The 20,704-nt window shown below is 30.7% G+C and overlaps 1 protein-coding gene across 1 annotated transcript; it reads left to right on the forward strand.

The window, feature by feature from the left end:
* The first annotated feature begins 1,517 nt into the window (after window positions 1-1,517).
* Window positions 1,518-19,888, forward strand: LOC143043642 (uncharacterized). The gene is made up of 6 exons (XM_076215852.1): window positions 1,518-1,762; window positions 4,564-4,723; window positions 13,095-13,163; window positions 14,583-14,714; window positions 19,145-19,255; window positions 19,557-19,888. Exons 1-6 carry the CDS (start codon window positions 1,757-1,759, stop codon window positions 19,568-19,570), a joined length of 492 nt encoding a protein of 163 aa, XP_076071967.1. The 5' UTR covers window positions 1,518-1,756; the 3' UTR covers window positions 19,571-19,888.
* Window positions 19,889-20,704: the final 816 nt, after the last annotated feature.

A 20,704-nucleotide genomic window follows, 5' to 3' on the forward strand; every position in this document is an offset into this window, starting at 1 on the left:
TCATGTTCATGATGTAATGTGTCTGTCTGATCTACGAAGTAGTAGTAGTTGTTCTTAAATGTCTCAATTTGTGTTCATGTAGTGAGTTTTATATACATGTGACCAGGCTGTATGATTTCTGGTCAAAATAGCTTTACATTTATTATGTTGGGGTCGTCAAAGATCTGCGGTATGCATTTTGTTCTCAGTTCAAAAGATATGTGTTTACCTACAAATGCTACTATCAACGTACATTGGTCTCTTGTGGCTAATTAGCAATCTTCCAACATTACCTGATATATAATAACAGATTATTCATCAAAATTGGAATGCTATAATATCTATGTAAAAATATTTATATTTAGAAATAGGATTACATTTTCTGAAGCGTCCTTCTAAAGTTAAAACAAAATACAACATTACAGTACAGTGTCCAGTGGGACACACATATACATTTGATATAAAAAAAAAAGAAGGTGTGGTTAAATGCCAATGAGACAACTCTCCACAGGTTAGGTGGAAGGTTGAGATCCCGCTAACATGTTAACCGCTCGACATATGTATTTTCCTGTCCCAGGTCATGAACAGGAGCCTGTAATTCAGTGGTTGTCGTTTGTTGATGTGTCATATATTTGTTTTTCGTTTATTTTTTATGCATAAATTAGGCCGTTAGTTTTTTCGTTTGAATTATATTACATATGTCACTTAGGGACCTTTAATAGCTGAATATGCAGTATGGACTTTGATTATTTTTGGAGGCCATACGATGCCCGATAGCTGTTAAATTCTGTGTCAGTTTGCTCTCAAGAGTTGTCTCATTGACAATCACATCACATCTTCTTTATATATATATATATATATATATATATATATATATATATATATATATATATATATATATATATATATATATATATATACGTCTGAGTCATATATATATTTCAGTGCCTTTCTTGAAAATGGTTTTTGTCTGGTACCGAGGCGCTCGAGTAGTGAAGTGTTATCGACGATTTTGAATCATACTAAACAATTAGTATTTAAAGCTTTAATATATAGTTCATCCTTAGAAGAACAATATAAGTCACCAACAAGCACTTTATACACGCTATATTTGATTTAGATTAACAACCAATGTATATACAAAAACTTATGATCCAGATTTTAAAAAAAAAAATAAAAAAAAAAACATAAAAAAAACAAAACATAAACAATTTTTAATTTTAAATTTTTAAAAAAATCCGATAAAAAGTGGAGCCTGGATGAAAATGGCAAAATGTTCGGACATTTGGTTCTCTACTCTTCAACTTCGTGCTTCATTTCACTTTTGAGTCTGTTATCAAACCACGGATCTAATGTACGAAATTTCAATAAATTTATAATTTACAGTTCATTGATTCCTGTAATACACCAGTAATAATAAACAGTACAAGTACATAACGCCCTTAAAATTCACAATTGCCCATTCAAATCCTACTGCGTGTTATTAAGTGTGCGGTAAATACTAACATAATCAAATTATTAAGGAACATAGTTGTATACGTATGTATATCAAGACGATCAGATATCAATACACATGATGAAAAGTACACGAATGTACTATTAGTGTTGAAGGAAATGGTACTACATATCTCGACCAAATCATCAAATTGCTGTAGGGAAATAGTGTTTAAAACGATGATCATCTTCACGTTCATTTCTGAACGACTATCTTTAGATAAACTAAGAAAAAACTCTTCATTACCCTTCAACGACTTGCTAGACGGAATTTATTTTTCAAATGAAGGTAAATATTTTGTTTTATAATCTTACATACGAGTTCTTTAATTTGAATATAAAATTCAGAGATTCAATATGAGAATAACACAAATAAAGGCACATTATTTAAATAAAGAACGCTTGTGTAATTTGGTATCAAAATTTGCTTCAAAGAAAAAATATTATAATGACTGTGCTTTTTGGTAGTTTATTGTGTACCAGCCCTAATTTATCTCCAACAACATGTCTGAACGTCCGCAAATGACGACAAATTTCTTCATTTGTTGTGTTTTTATATAAAAATGAGTATGGTCAATATTATATTCATTTCACATGACAATGTATTGACATTACTATATAACTTCACAGTACTAATACGATAATGCAGGTTTGAGTGACATATCCCAAAGAAAAAAAAATTAACGTTCAAACCCATAGTTTTTCTATTAATCTAGTGCAAGAAAATTGTTTGTTGACAATTTTTCTACTGACACACATCTATATAGTAGAAAACTAGGATAAATATACACCAAGGGTTAATCATTGTTTGTTTTTTCCATACTAGTTTATCTAGCTATAAAACCAATGTTTTGTTACCATTTTTTACATACGAAAATGCTTGTTACAAATCAGGAATACGATAATTGTTATCCAATCCTTTGATGCGTTTGAGCTTTTGATTGTGTCATTTGGTTAGGGACTTTTAGGTGTGAACAGTTATCGGTGTTCGGTATGTTTGTTATTTAACTTTTCTTGAGCAGATTCGATGTGCTACATTATTTTTTTGGAATATTTAAAAGACTGCCGGTTCGACTATACATTGAATAACAGCTCACTTATAAACCATAACAGGAGATATAAGCTTTAGAAATATTAAATTTTTTTTTCAAAGAAAACTTTGTATTAAAATATATTTTTTAATACATTTAAAGGCAACATTACAAAACATTTTTTTTCAAAAGTAACAAACAAAAAAGTATTTTAACTTGCAAAATGAATATCGAAACCTGATTTTGTATTGACGCTTTACAAATCATGTTACTTATTAAATCACTAGACATTAAACTTTAAAAAAAAACTTTTCTAAATGCAAGTCATATTGTGCAATTTAACTGAATATTAATTTCATGACATTTTATATTTTATAAAAAAGATCTGATAACTTTGCCGAAATGTGTACTGATACTTATCCCCAAATATGTAACGTGAACCGTAAGCAATACAACAGTTGCCTTTTAAGGCCGGAACTCCATTCGGAACACGTGCGATTCACCAGATGTTTGTAGGGATTGAATTTGTCATATTTACAGCTCTTCTACAAACGCATGCACAGCATACCTTTGATCAACTTACTTCCTATGTTTGTTTGGATGTTTTTAAAAGAAAGGTAGATAGTCTGTTTACTATTTACTGGAATTTGATTGGACAATAAACATTACCTAAATTGCATGTCCATTTTTAACCTATTGTTTGTAAGTTGATCAAAGGTTTGCTTTGCATGCTTTTATAGAAGAGCTGTAAACGAAACAAATGAAATATTTAGGTTTAAAAAATCTGATTAAAGTAAAGTCATGCAAAAAACGCAAAAACACATTGCATTTTACAACCAATTACATTATGATTATTCTTTTTTTGTTTTTGTTTTTGTTTTTGTTTATCGTAATCATAATCATATTTGTGAACTGTATTTGACCTAAGTTATTAAGTATAGTAAACATAAGGCGTCTCAGAGTCTCATGTACTTTTATTTGTGTATGTTGAATCTTCCCTATAGCATACAACGCGTGCGGTAGTTTGTTATGATGGTTTACAGAATTTAGACATAATTCGACTAGTTGAAAATATTATAACCAAAGATACTTGATAGTACACATGTTACAAAAAAATCAGTCAATGTATAAAAATGTACTGTTAAATATTTATCAAGTACTGTTTAATTTTGTACTAATAGCAATGTCTACTAATTAAAAAGTGTAACTATAACCATCTGCTCTACAGTTACAGACTTTGTACTTCATTTGGCCCTATTTGACATTTTTTTTTAATCGAGCGTCATGCTTGAGTCTTTGGAGACGAAACGCGCGTCTGCGCAAATATAAAATTTCAATCATATTATCACTGACTTTCATATAATTAGACTTACGCATAGTTGATAATTAATGGCTATCAAAAAATAAATCTGTTCGGACACACGAACTATTCTTATATTTTTCTTCGTGATATCACAATCAGTATTTCAAAATCATTGATTCCTTTAAAGATATTTAACCGGAATTATTTTCATTAATTCCTTAACCGAAAGTTATGTCCTATAGTTGTCTTGAACTCATCAATATTCGTTTGGGGGTTTGCAAATAATTACGACAAACGAATCTCTCTATCAAAAAGTAATATCACGACAAATACTGAACCGAAATTACAAATGCGTTTTGGGAAATAAGTATGAACAAGTATTGCGCTGATGGTATGTTTTAATTAATATAAACAATAACATGTTCTCGTTCCGTTAAACTGTTTTAGTTGTTGTAAATACTTTTTTTAATTTTTTTTTGGCACTTATAGTCAATGAATTCTCAACTTATAAATCGAAATGACTCTGTATTTATCTAAACTTACCTTATAGTTGAAAATTACTCATTCATGGGGTCTATTATCAAAGACAATGTGTTGATTTAGATGTACTGTATGAAAATGTTATCAAGAAAGAAAAAAATTATTTTTAATATAAAACATTATTATTCATAATCGAAACATCGCAATGTGTTTTTTTTGGAAAACTTTTTTTCAATTATTAAGTAATATAAGTACTTTTTATCTTCATGATTACAGATTTCACGTTTTAGCCTATGTTTCCTTTTGGTGTTTGGACTGGTACCATGTCAGAGCAGAATACAGAGAGTATTGCTACCAGTTCCACGCTTCGTACCTATAGTTAATCCATACAATCAACAAGAAATAATATTGTTAAATGACGATAGATCTCAGTCTTGTAAGTGTTTTTATGTGTTTACGTTATATTTATGGTTGTACATAACAATACAGGTAGATAACTCTGTAAAATCTGCTTCAAATTTTAATCCAGTTATATTTTTAAGACAATATAAAGCTTCTCAATGGTCAAATTTAGTGTTTGTAAAACTGTTATATATCCAGCAAATGTTTTCCGATAAGTTGTCTTGTCAAGATTTTTGAAATTTTGATATTTTTGTCAAAGGGTCAAAAAAAATATTTTATCAGAACTTTATGAAAGTTAACAGAGGCGAATTAATTTAAGTCAAGGTGTTTGGTATCACCTTAATTTTTTATTTTTTTTTTTTTTTTTACTTTTCTTTTCAATAAACTCTAATAAATCTATAAGGATTTTCATTCGCTCAGGAGTGGATCAATACTAGAATGAATAATAACAAACTATTTACAGCTGACTATGCGGGAAGGATTTTGCGCATTGTTGAAGGCCGTACGGTGATCTATAGTTGTAAATTTCTGTGTCATTTTGGTCTCTTGTGTAGAGTTGTCTCATTGGCAATCATACCACGTCTACTTATTTTATATTCATAAATTTTCCGCTGCTACGATATTATTTGCAAACGGAAGTTCTTACCTACAACAAAATTCAGCTTAGATGATGGTCTTACCTGCATTTGGTATAAGAGATCCCTTTGTGTATGAAGCTCTAAGAACCCTAGTACTAAATCATGTTTTTTTTAACCCAATATATAACATGGCTTTTGCAACAGGATTATATAGAATATCAATAAAACATTTAATGGATGCAATTATGCTGAAACATGGCTATTTGCACAATTATGTTGAATATACTTTTTACACAATTGATATATACATTCTTTGTCCATTTAACGCCTTTTTGAGACGTAATAAATGTATAATCGCTCAGCTAAATTCAGGAGTCGTGATTTGGTGGGGTTCATTTTGCTCAGTCTTTTTTCCATGTAATCTTGAGTTCTTTTTCAATTTCTCAGTTTGACTTTCCCTTCGATATTTTCCTGTCTGAACCCTTTTTTGTCAAACAAATGTTGAATTCAAAAATAATTTCAGCCTCGAAAGTACATTATTACGGACTATATATCTGTTTCTGTTGTAAATCTACATAAATAAATAACTTCGAATAATTGTTCCACATAAATACAGATTTATTCATGAGAACCCTTAAAGTAATTAAGGACTGAATATATCAAAAAGATTACAAACTCTCATTTAACAAAAACACTGCTCTCATATATATGTTAAAAGCAATGTTTCTAACCTAATATGTTTCTCCAAACAATATAATTATTTATAAAACGTTTAAGGGTGGTCGAATCTTTGTTTTGAAAAAACAAACTGTTTAAAAGACAGTTATTATTTGATATAAAATACATAACAGAAATTTAAAGCAAAACACAATATATGGTTTGTTTCCACGTTTTTGAGTTTTAATCAAACAAAACTTTAACGGCAAATGAGTTTCTCAAGAAAAACAGTAAGATGAATCACAAAAATATAGACAGCTGCTTTTTCCATAGAAACTCCTTTTGTGGCTAAACTGTGTCACTTTAACTAGGAAGTCTCTTAAATAAGTTTAACCTTAAATTGAAATCTCATCTGAACTTCTTTTTCAAATGTCAAAATATATGTGTGTGCGGCTTTTTTTTACAAATACAAGATTTTTAAAAGTTTGATGAGTTAAATAAAGGCAACAGTAGTATACCGATGTTCAAACTCATAAACTCATGGACAAAAAACAAAATCGGGGTAACAAACTAAAACTGAGGGAAACGCATTAAATATCAGAGGAAAACAACGACACAACACTACAATGTAACACACACAGAAACGGACCAAGCAACAGACAAAATCCCACGAGAATAACAAATATAACATCAAAACCAAATACATGAATTTGGGATAGACAAGTACCGTGACACGTTAACACAGATCATGTCGCGATTTCCACGACTACAGTACAGTATTACTGTAACATTCAATGTGTTGAAGTCAGTTTTTGATAAGTTTTCTACAGATACATGTACAGCCAGTTTACTAATCAAATATTTGTATCTATGAAATAATCTTATAATTTTGTAAAATAGTGTTTATAGTCAAGTCGATTTGTGCAGATTTTTTGACAAAATTGCTCAGATTGTGGTAAAAGCCTGAAATTTGGCATAGTGTAGTATATATCATGGAAAACATTTTAAGCTATGGACCTACTCTGAAAGTCGAAATTGGCGGAAGAGGTGGCCATTTTAAAATGGTGGCCGTTCGATCTCTTTAGATTAATAAAAAAAAAGACATGAAAATGATATTAGAGAAGATATTGACATGAAACCTGGTTTTTAAGCCAAAATAGGTAGTCATTATTCGATAAAAATATTACCCATATTAAATGCAGGCCATCTTGAAAAAATTGTGATTTTTTTAAGCTAAAATAGATAGTCATTATTCGATAAAAAAAAAATGCATTGTCGAAGATATACAAATGTATTTGTTTGAGCTATATAGACAGGAAAAAAGCAAGCGTATCCCCCCTCACCGATGTATTCTTCTGTTTCGTAGCGGGTACAAATTACTTTATATTTTCCGACAATGTACATTTATTGTTATTATCATTAGTTTACCGCCAACACTTGAAACTTCAGTTGTTGAAATCTGAATCACTGTCTCTAATGTTCAAAAGTAATCGAAAGTTAAAACGCGGACCACAAGGAGGATCATAAATTGAACTATAACTCTAAAAGCAATATTCGTGCCACCGCTTGTTCAACATAAAATAACAGGATAATTTTATTTTACAAGTACAAATAAAGCAAGAAGAAATTTGTACACCTGTCATTTATAATAGTTGGCTCTACAGGGTAATTCTTTTTGTTGATATTGTTCATTCGAAACAACTTTCAAAATCTTTGATTGCAGACATAATGAATTTCATATCATACGAGTAATGTTATAGGAAACATCAACTGCTCAAATGTTCTCAATTGACGTTAAAAATATCTAACAATAAATGAATGTACATGTTTTGTCAAACCACTCTCTGTCTATCATATTCTATCACATTGTCATCTACATTTACATAGAGTAGTACAACCTAATACTGCCTTTAAACATTTGCATTTCCTTAGTAACTGTGTTCACTTTGACTTATAAGTTAAGCGCTTGCTGCAGGAAGTTATGATATAGTCATGTAGTATATTCATCAAAGATGACAAGGATTGTCATCTGAGGACTTTATCTATATTGATGTTTTGGTAGCTATCTTGAATGATGGCCATTTTGAAAACATGATTTTCAAATAGAATCATATTCAAAACAGTGTGGCTGTGGGCATTGATTGACGACCTAAATTATCCCATTGACTGGGACAGATTAGGTGAACGTTTGTCTCTAACGACCACTGCTCACTATGTACTTGTTAAAGACACTTAAACTGTGGGTCACCAAAGGTTCTCAACACCTAAATTAAGTAATTTGAAAAACTAATCAGGAATAACACGTTGTTTTGATTTTTTATATCAATAATATAAATCAAAACATAAAGGTTATTCCTGATTAATTAGTCGAATTATTTTATTATTAAAGGCGTTAAGAACCTTTGGTGACCCCACAGTTTAAATTCTGCAATAAGTAAATAGTGAGCAGTAGTAGTTACAGACAAACGTTCACATAATCTGCCCAGTCAATGGGATAATTTTAGGTCGTCAATCAATGGCCAGAGCCACACTGTTTTAAATATGATTCTATATCATTATTCGCTAATCTTATTAATTAACTGTTTGCATTCATACTTTTTTTACTAATTTATATTGGATATTTACAAAGTGGTCGGATAAGGCATGCACATGTTAACAAAATAAAGATATCTGTATCAGAATTCCTGTTACACGTTTGCCTAAGTCACTTTTTAAAACAGAAATTACGTATATATGATATAATTTATGACCGAAAGTTGTTGTTGAAAAAGATCAAAATTGTATATTACGAAAACACTGGAGCTAGATATCAGAAGAACATAATGAGCGATTAGACTGGAAGGAATGTGTGAAACGGCTAGAGAGGAAATGTGAGGGTTTGCAATGCCAAGCAGATACAAACAGAACAGACATAGACATTTGAGCTGGCAATCACTATTTTGATGCAAACATACGAAGATGTTGGGTCTTGAATTGGTTTTCCTTTCGCTCAATTTGAAACAGTTGAATGAGGGCTATGGAACTGCAGAAGCACTCAAAAATGACCAGGCACAATGGAACAAATCCCTGTCAAACAAATTTTCAGACCTCAAAATATTTCATCAGTAAAAGGGAAAACACACTTCTGATGTTGAAGATAAGTTGCCAATTGAAAGAAAACAATAAACAACAAAACACTGTAAAGTGGTACTGAATCAACAAAAACAATGACTGCAATGTATTTTTTCTGTGGTGATGTATCTGAAGATCTCCATGATACATCGACATTTTTAAATCGACAAAATTAGGGCATGACTGTGCACCTGTACTACAAGACATATTCCCGTAGCCAAAGTAAGAGCTGAAGATGTCAAATCACTAGTTTCCTGCTCAATGATGGATAAAACTTGACAACATATCAAATAGACAGAATAAAAGACAGAAAGAAAGCCAGGAATCTTTTATCCTTGGAGCTTTCAGTAAAAGGGAAAAGATACTTCTGATGTTGAAGATCAGTTGCCAATTGAAAGAAAACAATAAACAACAAAACACTGTAAAGTGGTACTGAATCAACAAAAACAATGACTGCAATGTATTTTTTCTGTGGTGATGTATCTGAAGATCTCCATGATACATCGACATTTTTAAATCGACAAAATTAGGACATGACTGTGCACCTGTACTACAAGACATATTCCCTTAGCCAAAGTAAGAGCTGAAGATGTCAAATCACTAGTTTCCTGCTTAATGATGGATAAAACTTGACAACATATCAAATAGACAGAATAAAAGACATAAAGAAAGCCAGGAATCTTTTATCCTTGGAGTTTTCAGTAAAAGGGAAAAGACACTTCTGATGTTGAAGATAAGTTGCCAATTGAAAGAAAACAATAAACAACAAAACACTGATAAGTGGTACTGAATCAACAAAAACAATGACTGCAATGTATTTTTTCTGTGGTGATGTATCTGAAGATCTCCATGATACATCGACATTTTTAAATCGACAAAATTAGAACATGACTGTGCACCTGTACTACAAGACATATTCCCTTAGCTGAAGATGTCAAATCACTAGTATCCTGCTTGATGATTGATAAAACTTGACAACATATCAAATAGACAGAATAAAAGACATAAAAAAGCCAGGAATCTTTTATCCTTAGAGTTGTGCTTTCCAAAATAATAAAATACATTGGCGGCATTTGGTCTGGAAGATGTATTGTACCAATCCCCAAGCTTGCAAATCACGCTAAATTGTACAGTAAACGCCTGGAACAACTTGGAGTTATCATGGAAGGAAGAACTGATACTACGCATCTTACAAAATTTGAATGTAGCTGCCATAGGATATCTGCAAGCATACAAGCAAGATAAATTAGTTCTCTTGATTTTCAACAAAGGTATTCGTAAAGCTCTGAAATAGACCTTATTATAAAAGGGTAAAAATGAAGGCAGGCAAAATATATATGCTTGATACTAAGAATAGCTTTACAGGAACACTCAATAACAGCTAGCTGTTGAAACGATTTAGTTCAACAGACATAAGTTTCCTAATTAAGAATGATACAGGATGGCCAAACATCAAGGCACAGTTCAGTAATATCGTTGACCTGAAACAACACTTACCATTTCTCAGCTATTATAGTTCAATTGTGCAACTCGTCGTCGAAAGGATATAACTGCAACTTATCAATCCTTAGATAGAGAGTAAGATGTCTCAAATATTGTGGAACTGATTCATGTTGAAAGCCGACATTGAATGTCCCTGTAAATCTTTTTATAGTAGCAAGCATAACTCTTCAAACTAGTCTAGTTACTTTGACTATGAAGAGGCCTTCACCATCACGACTAAAAGACATGGCCTGTTTCAGAACTTCCCCAACATATTCGTTGAGAACCGGAAAAAAACGCAACGTTTTATGTGTACTTGCATATCATCTATGGCAGCTAGTATTAATTTTTTCAGAAGTGTTGTATTAATCATTCCTTCCATGACAAATCATATTTATTAAGAACGTTTACTGTACAATTTACCGATATCATCAATTTCAAATATTAAAACAATATCTGTTCCAGACTGTGAGTCGTAGCTGTTTTCTATCATTTTGGCAAGCCCCATCCCATGGATAACACAATCTTGACTTCTCGAATTCTGTATAATTGCCTTGTCGTGCAGTTTTAACAAACATTTAGCATGATATCTGCTCCTGAAATATCAATCTCCAACACCGAATCTGGCTAAAGGAACAATGGTTAGTAGTTCAAGTGACAGTCACATACTCTGTTGTCGATAATTATTGTCGATGATTCATGATAAAAGTCAGATACCTCATCACAAAGAAAGAAAAAAAAACCTGCAATCATTGTTTGGTGGCTGGTTATTTTGCTGGTATTTCCAATCCGTGACTTATCTTAGACTTTTTTCGTTTTTCCTGACAAAATATATTTTGATCTTAAGATATGCTTTGACAGGATAGGTACCTTTTGCCTTGTTATTCTCCCATTACCTGACCTTCATTAATTTGTTGTCTGCTATATGGTCGAGTTGTTGTCGCTTTGACTCATACCCCATTTCCTTTCTCAATTTTAAAGGAACAGTTGTATGTTTACAAAAAATTACTGATTGCATATGTACCAGCTCAAATGTCTATGTCTCCTTTTTTGTATTTGCTTGGAATTGTAAATCCTCACTTTACGAAATTCTTTACAGGTTACTTATTTATTAGGTTTTTTTCAGCTCCAGTGATTTCAATACCTACGTATTTTTCCTTTTCAACATACAATAGTCATAACTCATATTGTATATACGCATTTTTTTGTGGTAAAATAGTAAATAAGCCCTTCATGCTAAACTGCAATTAATAGAATTTACTTATTTCTTTAAATACATTTATTTGTTAACATATGCATGCCTTAAATGTATTTGAGCACTTGGTGAATATATCCTAGTATATGAATAGCAACAGTCATATGCATAAAAAAAAAGGTTAGCAAAACTAGTTGTAAATGCATATAAAACTTAGTATAAATTCAGAAAACAATGTAGGATAGCGAATAATGATATATTGGAAGTTTACGTTTCCAAAACGGCCACCATTCAAGATGGCAACTACATACTTCAATAGTCCTCATTTGATATTCTTTGTCATAAGAAATACGAAAGTTTATCAAAAGTGGTAAAGTAATATATTTTTCATATTTTTTCTAATATTTTTTATTATTTTTTTTGGACATGAGCCGCCATTTTGATTTTTTGAATTGGTTCCATAGCTACAAATGTTAGTTATTACCTCAACTAACACTCTGCAAAGTTTGATGCTTTTACCACAATATGAACAATTGTTTCACAAATCGACTGGACTATTAGTCAATTTGTCACTGTTTTAATTATTTTCTAAGATTAACAGCAACCTTAAGTGGGTTTTTTTTTAAGTTAATTTGATTAACATAAGTCCATAACGTCTTGATGAAAAATATAACAAAAGTCTAGTTTTTAATTATAATAGCCCAAAAAGGGTAAATATCAATTATCATTAAGAATAAGATACTTTCAAATAGCCATATCGAGAAAAGTGCACAAATGATGTGTTCTTCTTCCATTACTTTCTGACAGTCATTTTAACACAAAAATCAAGTTGAGAAACAATGTTGGGGTCCTGAAAGATACATTTTTAGATTTAACCGACTTAAACTCATCTTTGCATGACAGTTAAATGTACTTATCAGTTTAGATATCATTAATAGTTTTATAAATATAAATATATTATAGCATCACATTAGTTTATTAAACATTGTATCTTTCAATTGGTTGAATACATAACATTTTAACAAACACTTATTTTGATCATTAAGAAGCTTCATATTTTCTTGACAATAGAATGTGATTAAAACGTTCAGCTTATTTTACAGAGTTACCTCCCTGTAGTTGTATGTACCACCATTAAAATGTGTTCAAACGGATCAAAAATCTTTTGACATTGAGTTTGACGTTTAAAAATATAAGAGATAAATTGGACATTAACACAATGTTAAGAATCTTTTGAAAAAGTTCTTAATGTAAAGAAACTTTTAAAACCAATTATCAATTAAGATAAAAAGTAGACTGATAATGATGATGGATTTAGAAACTAAATACCTGTAACAATTGGTAATTCTAGTAGTTAAAGCATTCGCTTTATTTTTCAACAGACCCTTTCTTCGGAGTACCAATGTCCAGTATGGAAATGACTGAAACGCAAACATTGGCTGCTGTTGCAGGTAAACGTGATTACTTTACATTTGTGTATTTAAAACACATAAAACGTATCCCTATAAACACATATGAAACAAACAAATACATTTCTGAAATACTGCGATAGGCAGACTTCAATTCAGACATAGTGCCTAAAGTCAATTGAGATTTATGTTAAAATAACAATATACTACAACTGTCATGGCTATGATACCTCCATTTTGTTTTAAATACAAAATATTATATCACAGTGCGACTGTGTACAAAGTCAATTTTATGTCATTTTACTTAACCTAACAAGGAGATTTCTTGAGATAGAAGTTCGTTCTGTTTTTGTGTTTCCAAATCTGCTTACTATATTTGTAACAAAAGTTTGCTGCATTGTTAATCAATTGAAGATAAAATTTCAGCTGAGTTTTACTGTGCGTATTGTTGTGTGTTTGTTTTTTTTTTTTTCTACATCGGCTAAAGGTATAGGGGAAGGGTTGAGATTTCCAAAACATGTTTAACCCCGCCGCATGTTTGCGCCTCTGGCATTTGTTAGTCTTGTATGATTTTTAATTTAGGTTTCATTTGTATATTTTGGAGTTTAGTATGACGTTCATTATCACTGAACTAGTATATATTTTTGTTGAGGGGCACGCTTCCGGGTGCGGGAGTTTCTCGCTGCATTGAAGCCCATTGGCAGCCTTCGGCTGTTGTCTGCTCTTTGGTCGGGTTGTTGTCTATTTCACACATTCCCAATTTTCATTCTAAATTCTATCCCACGTCTAAGGTCAACATATTTTAAAAGAGTCATGTCGTCCAGACTCATTCATGATATTGTCTCGTCATTATATATTTGACGTTTAGTTATCATGAAAATCAGACAAATATCTTTTAAGAATAAATTGAAAATATTTGTTTTGAATTTGATAGACAGATTTGTTTTGTTATCATCTTTAAAAAAAATAAAGCTCGAAACACCTTTTTTTATTTTATATTAAGGAGGTATTTATTGACAGGCAAATCTCTGTTTAAGTTAGCACCAATCAATCAATCGCTTAATGTTCCTAAAATAAGGACAAATTGAGTTTTTATCAATCAAATTGAAACAACAAGTAATTTAACGAGAAGACATATTGACACTTGAAAATACATTGATTAAGAAAATATTTAGAGAAACTTAGGAAAAAATATATACTCGACCGTTTAAATACCCTACATGCCCTAATATCAGAATATTCAGAATACATTGGATCATTAGTTTCGTTGGTACAAATTTTCGTTGATTGATGAGAACTTGCATTTTCGTTGATATTTATTTTCTTGGTTTTGCAAATTTTGCATCAATTCCTAAAAAAAAAATTCCCAATCGCAAAACATTCGTGGATATCTACAAAATCACTGAAAATTGGCATCCAACGAATAATAATGAATCCATAATATTGATTTTGTCCTTGTAGCAGTAACAATGGTCGCTGTTGCAACGATGATGAACATGGTATCCACGACAACGACGACAACGACAACAACCTCTCCAACCATGGCACCAGTGATTACAGCGAATGTCCCCATAGAAACTACGACAGCTCCAAGTATTACATTTGATTTTAGTTTTTACCCTATCGTATTTTGGTAATTCATTGCAATATTAATCTCTTTGAGGGGATTATGGATTTACCGTTTCGAATTGTCCTCGGAGTCAGACTTGGGGTCAATTACATTGGAATGTAATTAATTAAATTACACATTACATTGCAAAAATGATCAATTACACTAATTACACATTACACAGTTTTGGAAATGTAATTAATTAAATTACAATTACATTACTAAAGTAATTAATTAAATTACACATTACATTTCATCATGATATTTTTTAACAATATATATATCATACATGTATATATAATGCATCTGTAAAATATTCATGTAAACATAGTTTAAGCGTTGCATTTGATAATCATTAGTTATTCTAATATTATGTCATTTAGTCTGAATCTCTCTGGTCTGAACACTTTGATAGCTATTCTAAATAATCTTTCTAGCTAATGTGGCAGATGTTGCTTGATCAGAACATAGAATTACCATGATCAAAAGATCATCATATTGATAGGAGAGGGAATTGGTTCCTATTTACTTGTCAATACATCAAGGGGTATTTTTAAATCTCAGAAATGAAGCCATTTAAAGTTAACATAATATAAAGAAAGATAATATAAATAAATTAAAAATATTTGTTTTTACTTTAAAAATATTAATAAGTGTGCTTGTCACAATATTGAAAATAATTTTTAGTACAAACAATGTATATTATGTCTAAATATTAGCAATATCGTGCTAATTAGATAAAATGCATGTAATAGTGGCATTGCCCCTGGACATTTTAATCTGATTAATTGCTGTTTGTTTTTACAGCTGTTAATTTTTATTTCTAGAATCCTTTTGTGTATACTAATTTAACAAAAAGATTTTGTGTGCAGTGATTTTAAATTCTAAATTATGAACTGTCTAAGAAAGATTTTTCACAGTGACATATTTTTTTGTTTGTGTTTAAAGGTGATTAATTAATTATCAATCTATTTACTTAAAAGTCTCTTTCTTAAAAACTGAACAACCCTCATATATACTCCTCCCATTTTTTTTAAATTATAAGACTATTTAAAAAAAATCTGTAAGTCAAATAAATAACATAAACTTCAGAATAAATAACAGATTTTACATATTAGATATCAATACTTGAAAAATAAATATAATTTTACCAATATTATAAAACACAAATCCTTATCTGTTTACAACACCATAGAAGTACATGTAATTGAAATGTAATTCAAAAGTAATTGAGCATTACATGCCTTTTTCAATGTAATTAATTAAATTACCATTACATGTAATTCAAAAAATGCTCAATTACACATTACATTCAATTACATGGAAAATTGTAATGCATTACACTTAATTATTTACCATTACATTTTCGATTACCCCATCCCTGCTCGGAGTGCAGGTTTTTTTGTTGGTTTCCTTTTTTTTTTCATATATAAACTACTTAACTGGTCTTTCTTAAGGAAATTTAACTGAAAAAGTCTGGCAATATTCGAGGGATTTTTTTTTTACCGAAAGGCTGGTGCAGTCGCGTCTTCCGTTTCTCTGACATTTGTGTGTAGGTACGTTAAGTTAAAGTTTCTACACAGTTTCTGCTCTAATTAATATTGTCTTTCGTGTTAGCATAGTTCGAAACGCATTATAAAACTAGGGGAAAGTATGTCGTTATAACATTAATGCTATAAGTAACAGTTCATAATGACCAAACGAAATGTATTGATAAAAAGGAGACAATATCACGAACAATGAAATACAGTGTTGCCACAGATATACATTTATATATCTGACCATGGCTATACATGTAGAAATATTCTCGTTCATAACTTTCCTCATTTCTACGTTAACAGGCTGTTGCTTCCGGTATAAAAGGGGATCTTATTCAGATTCGTGCATACTGAAAACCCAATAGCACAAAGTCAATACCGCCAAAAAGACAAACACCAATATATAATTCATAGAAAATGAAGACTGAATGATCACAGATGCTATAGAATTGTAACCTATGTTACACATAGCACATGTCATGTTGCGTGTTTTTGTATAACGTCGTTGATAGGTCAAACTCGCCGATATATTGTGCAGAATTAAGGTTGACTCATTGTATACCGCCTTATTGGATTGTACAATCGCATTACACATTCGGTCTACTTCATTGCCTCAATTTGCAAATTTGGAGACAGATTCACAAGTTATTGGTTAGACTGTATATTTATTTAAAGAAAACTTATTGATTTATTGCATTATCCAAAATATTCGGTGACATCATATTTTCTTTTAATTTTCTGAAAATATATCATTAAACCTTTCTTCTATTACTTCATTTTAGAATGTTATCTCGTAAAATTTGTCTTATTCTCAACAATGAGTTTTTTTCATGTTAAACCTCAACGTGCTATAAGAGCCTATATAATGAACGATATACATATCTTCTATAAATCAAAATTATAAAATCAAGAATACAGTATTTCTATACTTTTGATTCATTATTATTCGTTTAAAACCAATGTTCATTGATATCATGGGTATTGGGTTACCATCATTTAAAACCTGAACAAAGTCTTTATTTATATTGGCTGCATGCACATTGTTTGAAAAACCACGAAATAAATTATCCTCCACAAATAAACAGCTTTTCTTGTATCCACGATAATATTAACACCAGAATTTTTTTTCGATTGATCACATATACTATCCCTTTATGTTATGTTGCATCAACAATAATCTATTAACATTAATTCAATCATATATAAAAATACGTAATGTTTTTTCTAGGGGGGAATGAGTTTGTTTGGGCTTTTTTTTATTGGAAAGGGGGAGGGGGTAGTGGGATGTTGATAAAATATAAACGCTGAGAAAGACAAATCGTTATCATCAAACAAGTGTTGTATTCTTCTTAAATAGAAAATATGCAAATTAATATATTATAAGATGAAGAAATACAAAATAAAGAAGAAACACAAAATAAAGAAGAAATACCAAATGAAGAAGGAACACAAAATAAAGAAGAAATACAAAATACAATCAAATAACCTTAAATACCAAAACTTAGATTTTGGAGTAATCATGGGATATCTCTTGAACGTTCAATATACAAATTCTCAAAATTGATCCTGACTCGTATTCATTGATGTTTTTAAGTACCAAACGGAAATCGACTTTGTGACGTTTAAATAAATATTCATACGACTTCGTCAATGAAAATATCACCTTGGAGTCATAAAAAAAAACAATCATTCAGTCTATAGTTCAAATTCATTGACGACCTGCCTCATTATATGTGGTAGAATATAGAGCAATTGGTTTAATCCTGACGGATATCTGAATCACACCTACCTTGAACGTAGACTGACAAATGAATTGAACTTTTCTTTTTTCAGGAGTGAAATATTTGTTTGTGATATAGGTGATAATGTCAATGTCTTCCGTATTTCGTTTTATCATATTTATACCTAAAGTTGAGAAGCTAAAAACAATAACAAACTTGCTGCAGTCACTTTATATAGGGTTATTTGATACCAGACAACATAAACAACAATTTATTTATAAGTTCAGACCCATGTGCATCAGCTCCTTGTCTGAATAACGGTACTTACCCCAAAATGAAATAACGTCACGTCATTGGTTAAATTTTCCTTGTTTATGACATTTTAAACCAATCACGACGTTTAGGGGTACATTTTTGAAAATATTACCCAGAATGCATTAGATTCTGAAACTATAAAACTAAAATAACGAGGTCCAGTTTGTCAGCCGTCATGGGGTAAAAACGACAAATCAAAGAATTTTTTTTTTTTATATAGCTAATATAGGACAATGGTGTTGATTAGAAATTACACCACTTCAGACCCTTTTGTTTTCCACATAATTAGTTTTGCCATTTATTAACAAGTTCCGGGTCAAATCCGATACCGATACCAATACTATATTCACATGTTACCTTTTACCTTATCTGTACGTTCCGCATCTGACAGGCGCACCACAAAACGGTGTATTTAGGAATTTGCTATATACACGGGTCATAATCACAGGGTTAACATTACTAAATTCAAAAATCTGGACTTAAAATAATGCGTATAGATACAGTTTTCAATTTGTTTGCCGGCATGGCGTAAAACATCAAATCAAAAAATTCAACTTTATTTATAACTAATACAGGACAATGCTGTTGATTAAAAAATATTCCATTCCAAGTCCTTTTGTTTTTCAAATAATTAATATTACCAATATTTGATAAGTTCCAAGTCGACGGCTTCAAACAGAGAGATTTTGAAAGAAGAGAAAACTGTATATCTTATAATCGGCATGACTTTATCAGATGACAATACCAATACTAAAATAAGGCTTACATATTTATATACTTTAATTCAGTCACAGACCCGCGATATCACGGGTGTGTTCTAGTATTTATTTATAATTTCAGATCCATGTGCATCAGCTCCTTGTCTGAATGGCGGTACTTGTCAATCGATTGGTAATGACTTTCAGTGTCAATGTGCCACTAATATTTCTGGTCTCACGTGCGAAATAGTGGGTAAGAAATATGAAATAACCAAATTTGATTTATTAATGGTGTGCATTTACATTCTTTTTTTTAACAACACGACTATCAATTTATCTAATTAACTTTTGGAATGCATATGTTCAACTATATGGGTGCCTGAGGGGTTATATTGTAGTTCCAATTGTGCATTTATGTGTGTTTTCGAGTTACAGTTTGTTTCCCTTCTTTTATAATTATTTTTATTATTTTGTAAAAAAAGTATTGTGCTATTTGTGTGTTTTTTGGTGTGTAATTTGTGTGTTTCATCCATTCATACATTCTTATTTTTTAGGCAATGGGAAATAATAGTTTTCGTTGACCAGGCGTAAGAGAGAAATGTATTCATCAAATTGTGATGATATAGTGTCATTGATATTTAGACAAATCATAACCGGAAGTTGTGAGAACATTAAAAAACTGACATTGATAAGATAAAATAAACAATGTCAAAATGTTCAGACTTAAATGAATTCTTATTTGGAGTAATTTGATGCAAGAATACGATCTTGTATGTCTTAAACTGTATGATGTTTTGTAATAATCACTGGTGGTAAGCGGATGGTCTTAACGTAATGTATGGACCATCCGAAATGGGAGACAACTCTAGAGATAAGTTTTTCTTTTCCGATTTTCGTGCAGTAAAAGGTTCATTTGAGCCAAACCGCTTATCTCATATACACTTATCGTCAGTGCGTTGATATTGAAACCAAATTTGATACATAAAATAATAAATCAATTATTCCAATTTTTGTAAAAAAGTCATTAAAAAATTCGAGCATGATGGTCGTAACTTTAAATGTGTGATGGTCGTAAAGTCAACTATTGTATTTTGAAAGATGATCGTAACTCGAGTATTTAATCGAACTTTTATTAAAGTATTTTAAAAGTAAGATTAATAAACTCAGATGTCATATATGGTTTGCCACAAACAATGGTATTTGTTACTCTGATAATAGTATGCAGAAATTAAGCCTTAGAATTATTAAACATACACAGTTCTGGTGTATTCCAAGCGCCCATCATTTTGGAGTAACAGTGAAAACTAATCAACTCGCATTAATTTAAATAGTATGTTAGGGTTGGTAATAAATATATATTTTTAACTGTACGTTGAGGCATATCATTGTTAAATACACGTGTATTCCCTCATATTTGTTTTTGGATTTTTTTTTTTTTTTTTTTTTTTTTATTTACGACTTTTTATTATCTGCAATAATGTCGGTAGATATAATTATTAAACGTACAATTTTGAACAATCATCAAATACTTTTAATCAGCTATATATTGCAGTTCTTATAAACCATCGGCCTTCAAATATTCGGCTTTTGGTCGTTCATGATGAAATTAAATCCACAAATCCACTTCGGAATCCTGAAGTTTTTAACGTGTTGTCTTTATTTTTTGTCAATTAAATAACGATCATATATTGCGGTATATCAT

The sequence above is a fragment of the Mytilus galloprovincialis genome, chromosome 8, assembly GCF_965363235.1.
Source record: "Mytilus galloprovincialis chromosome 8, xbMytGall1.hap1.1, whole genome shotgun sequence".
Taxonomy (NCBI): domain Eukaryota; kingdom Metazoa; phylum Mollusca; class Bivalvia; order Mytilida; family Mytilidae; genus Mytilus; species Mytilus galloprovincialis.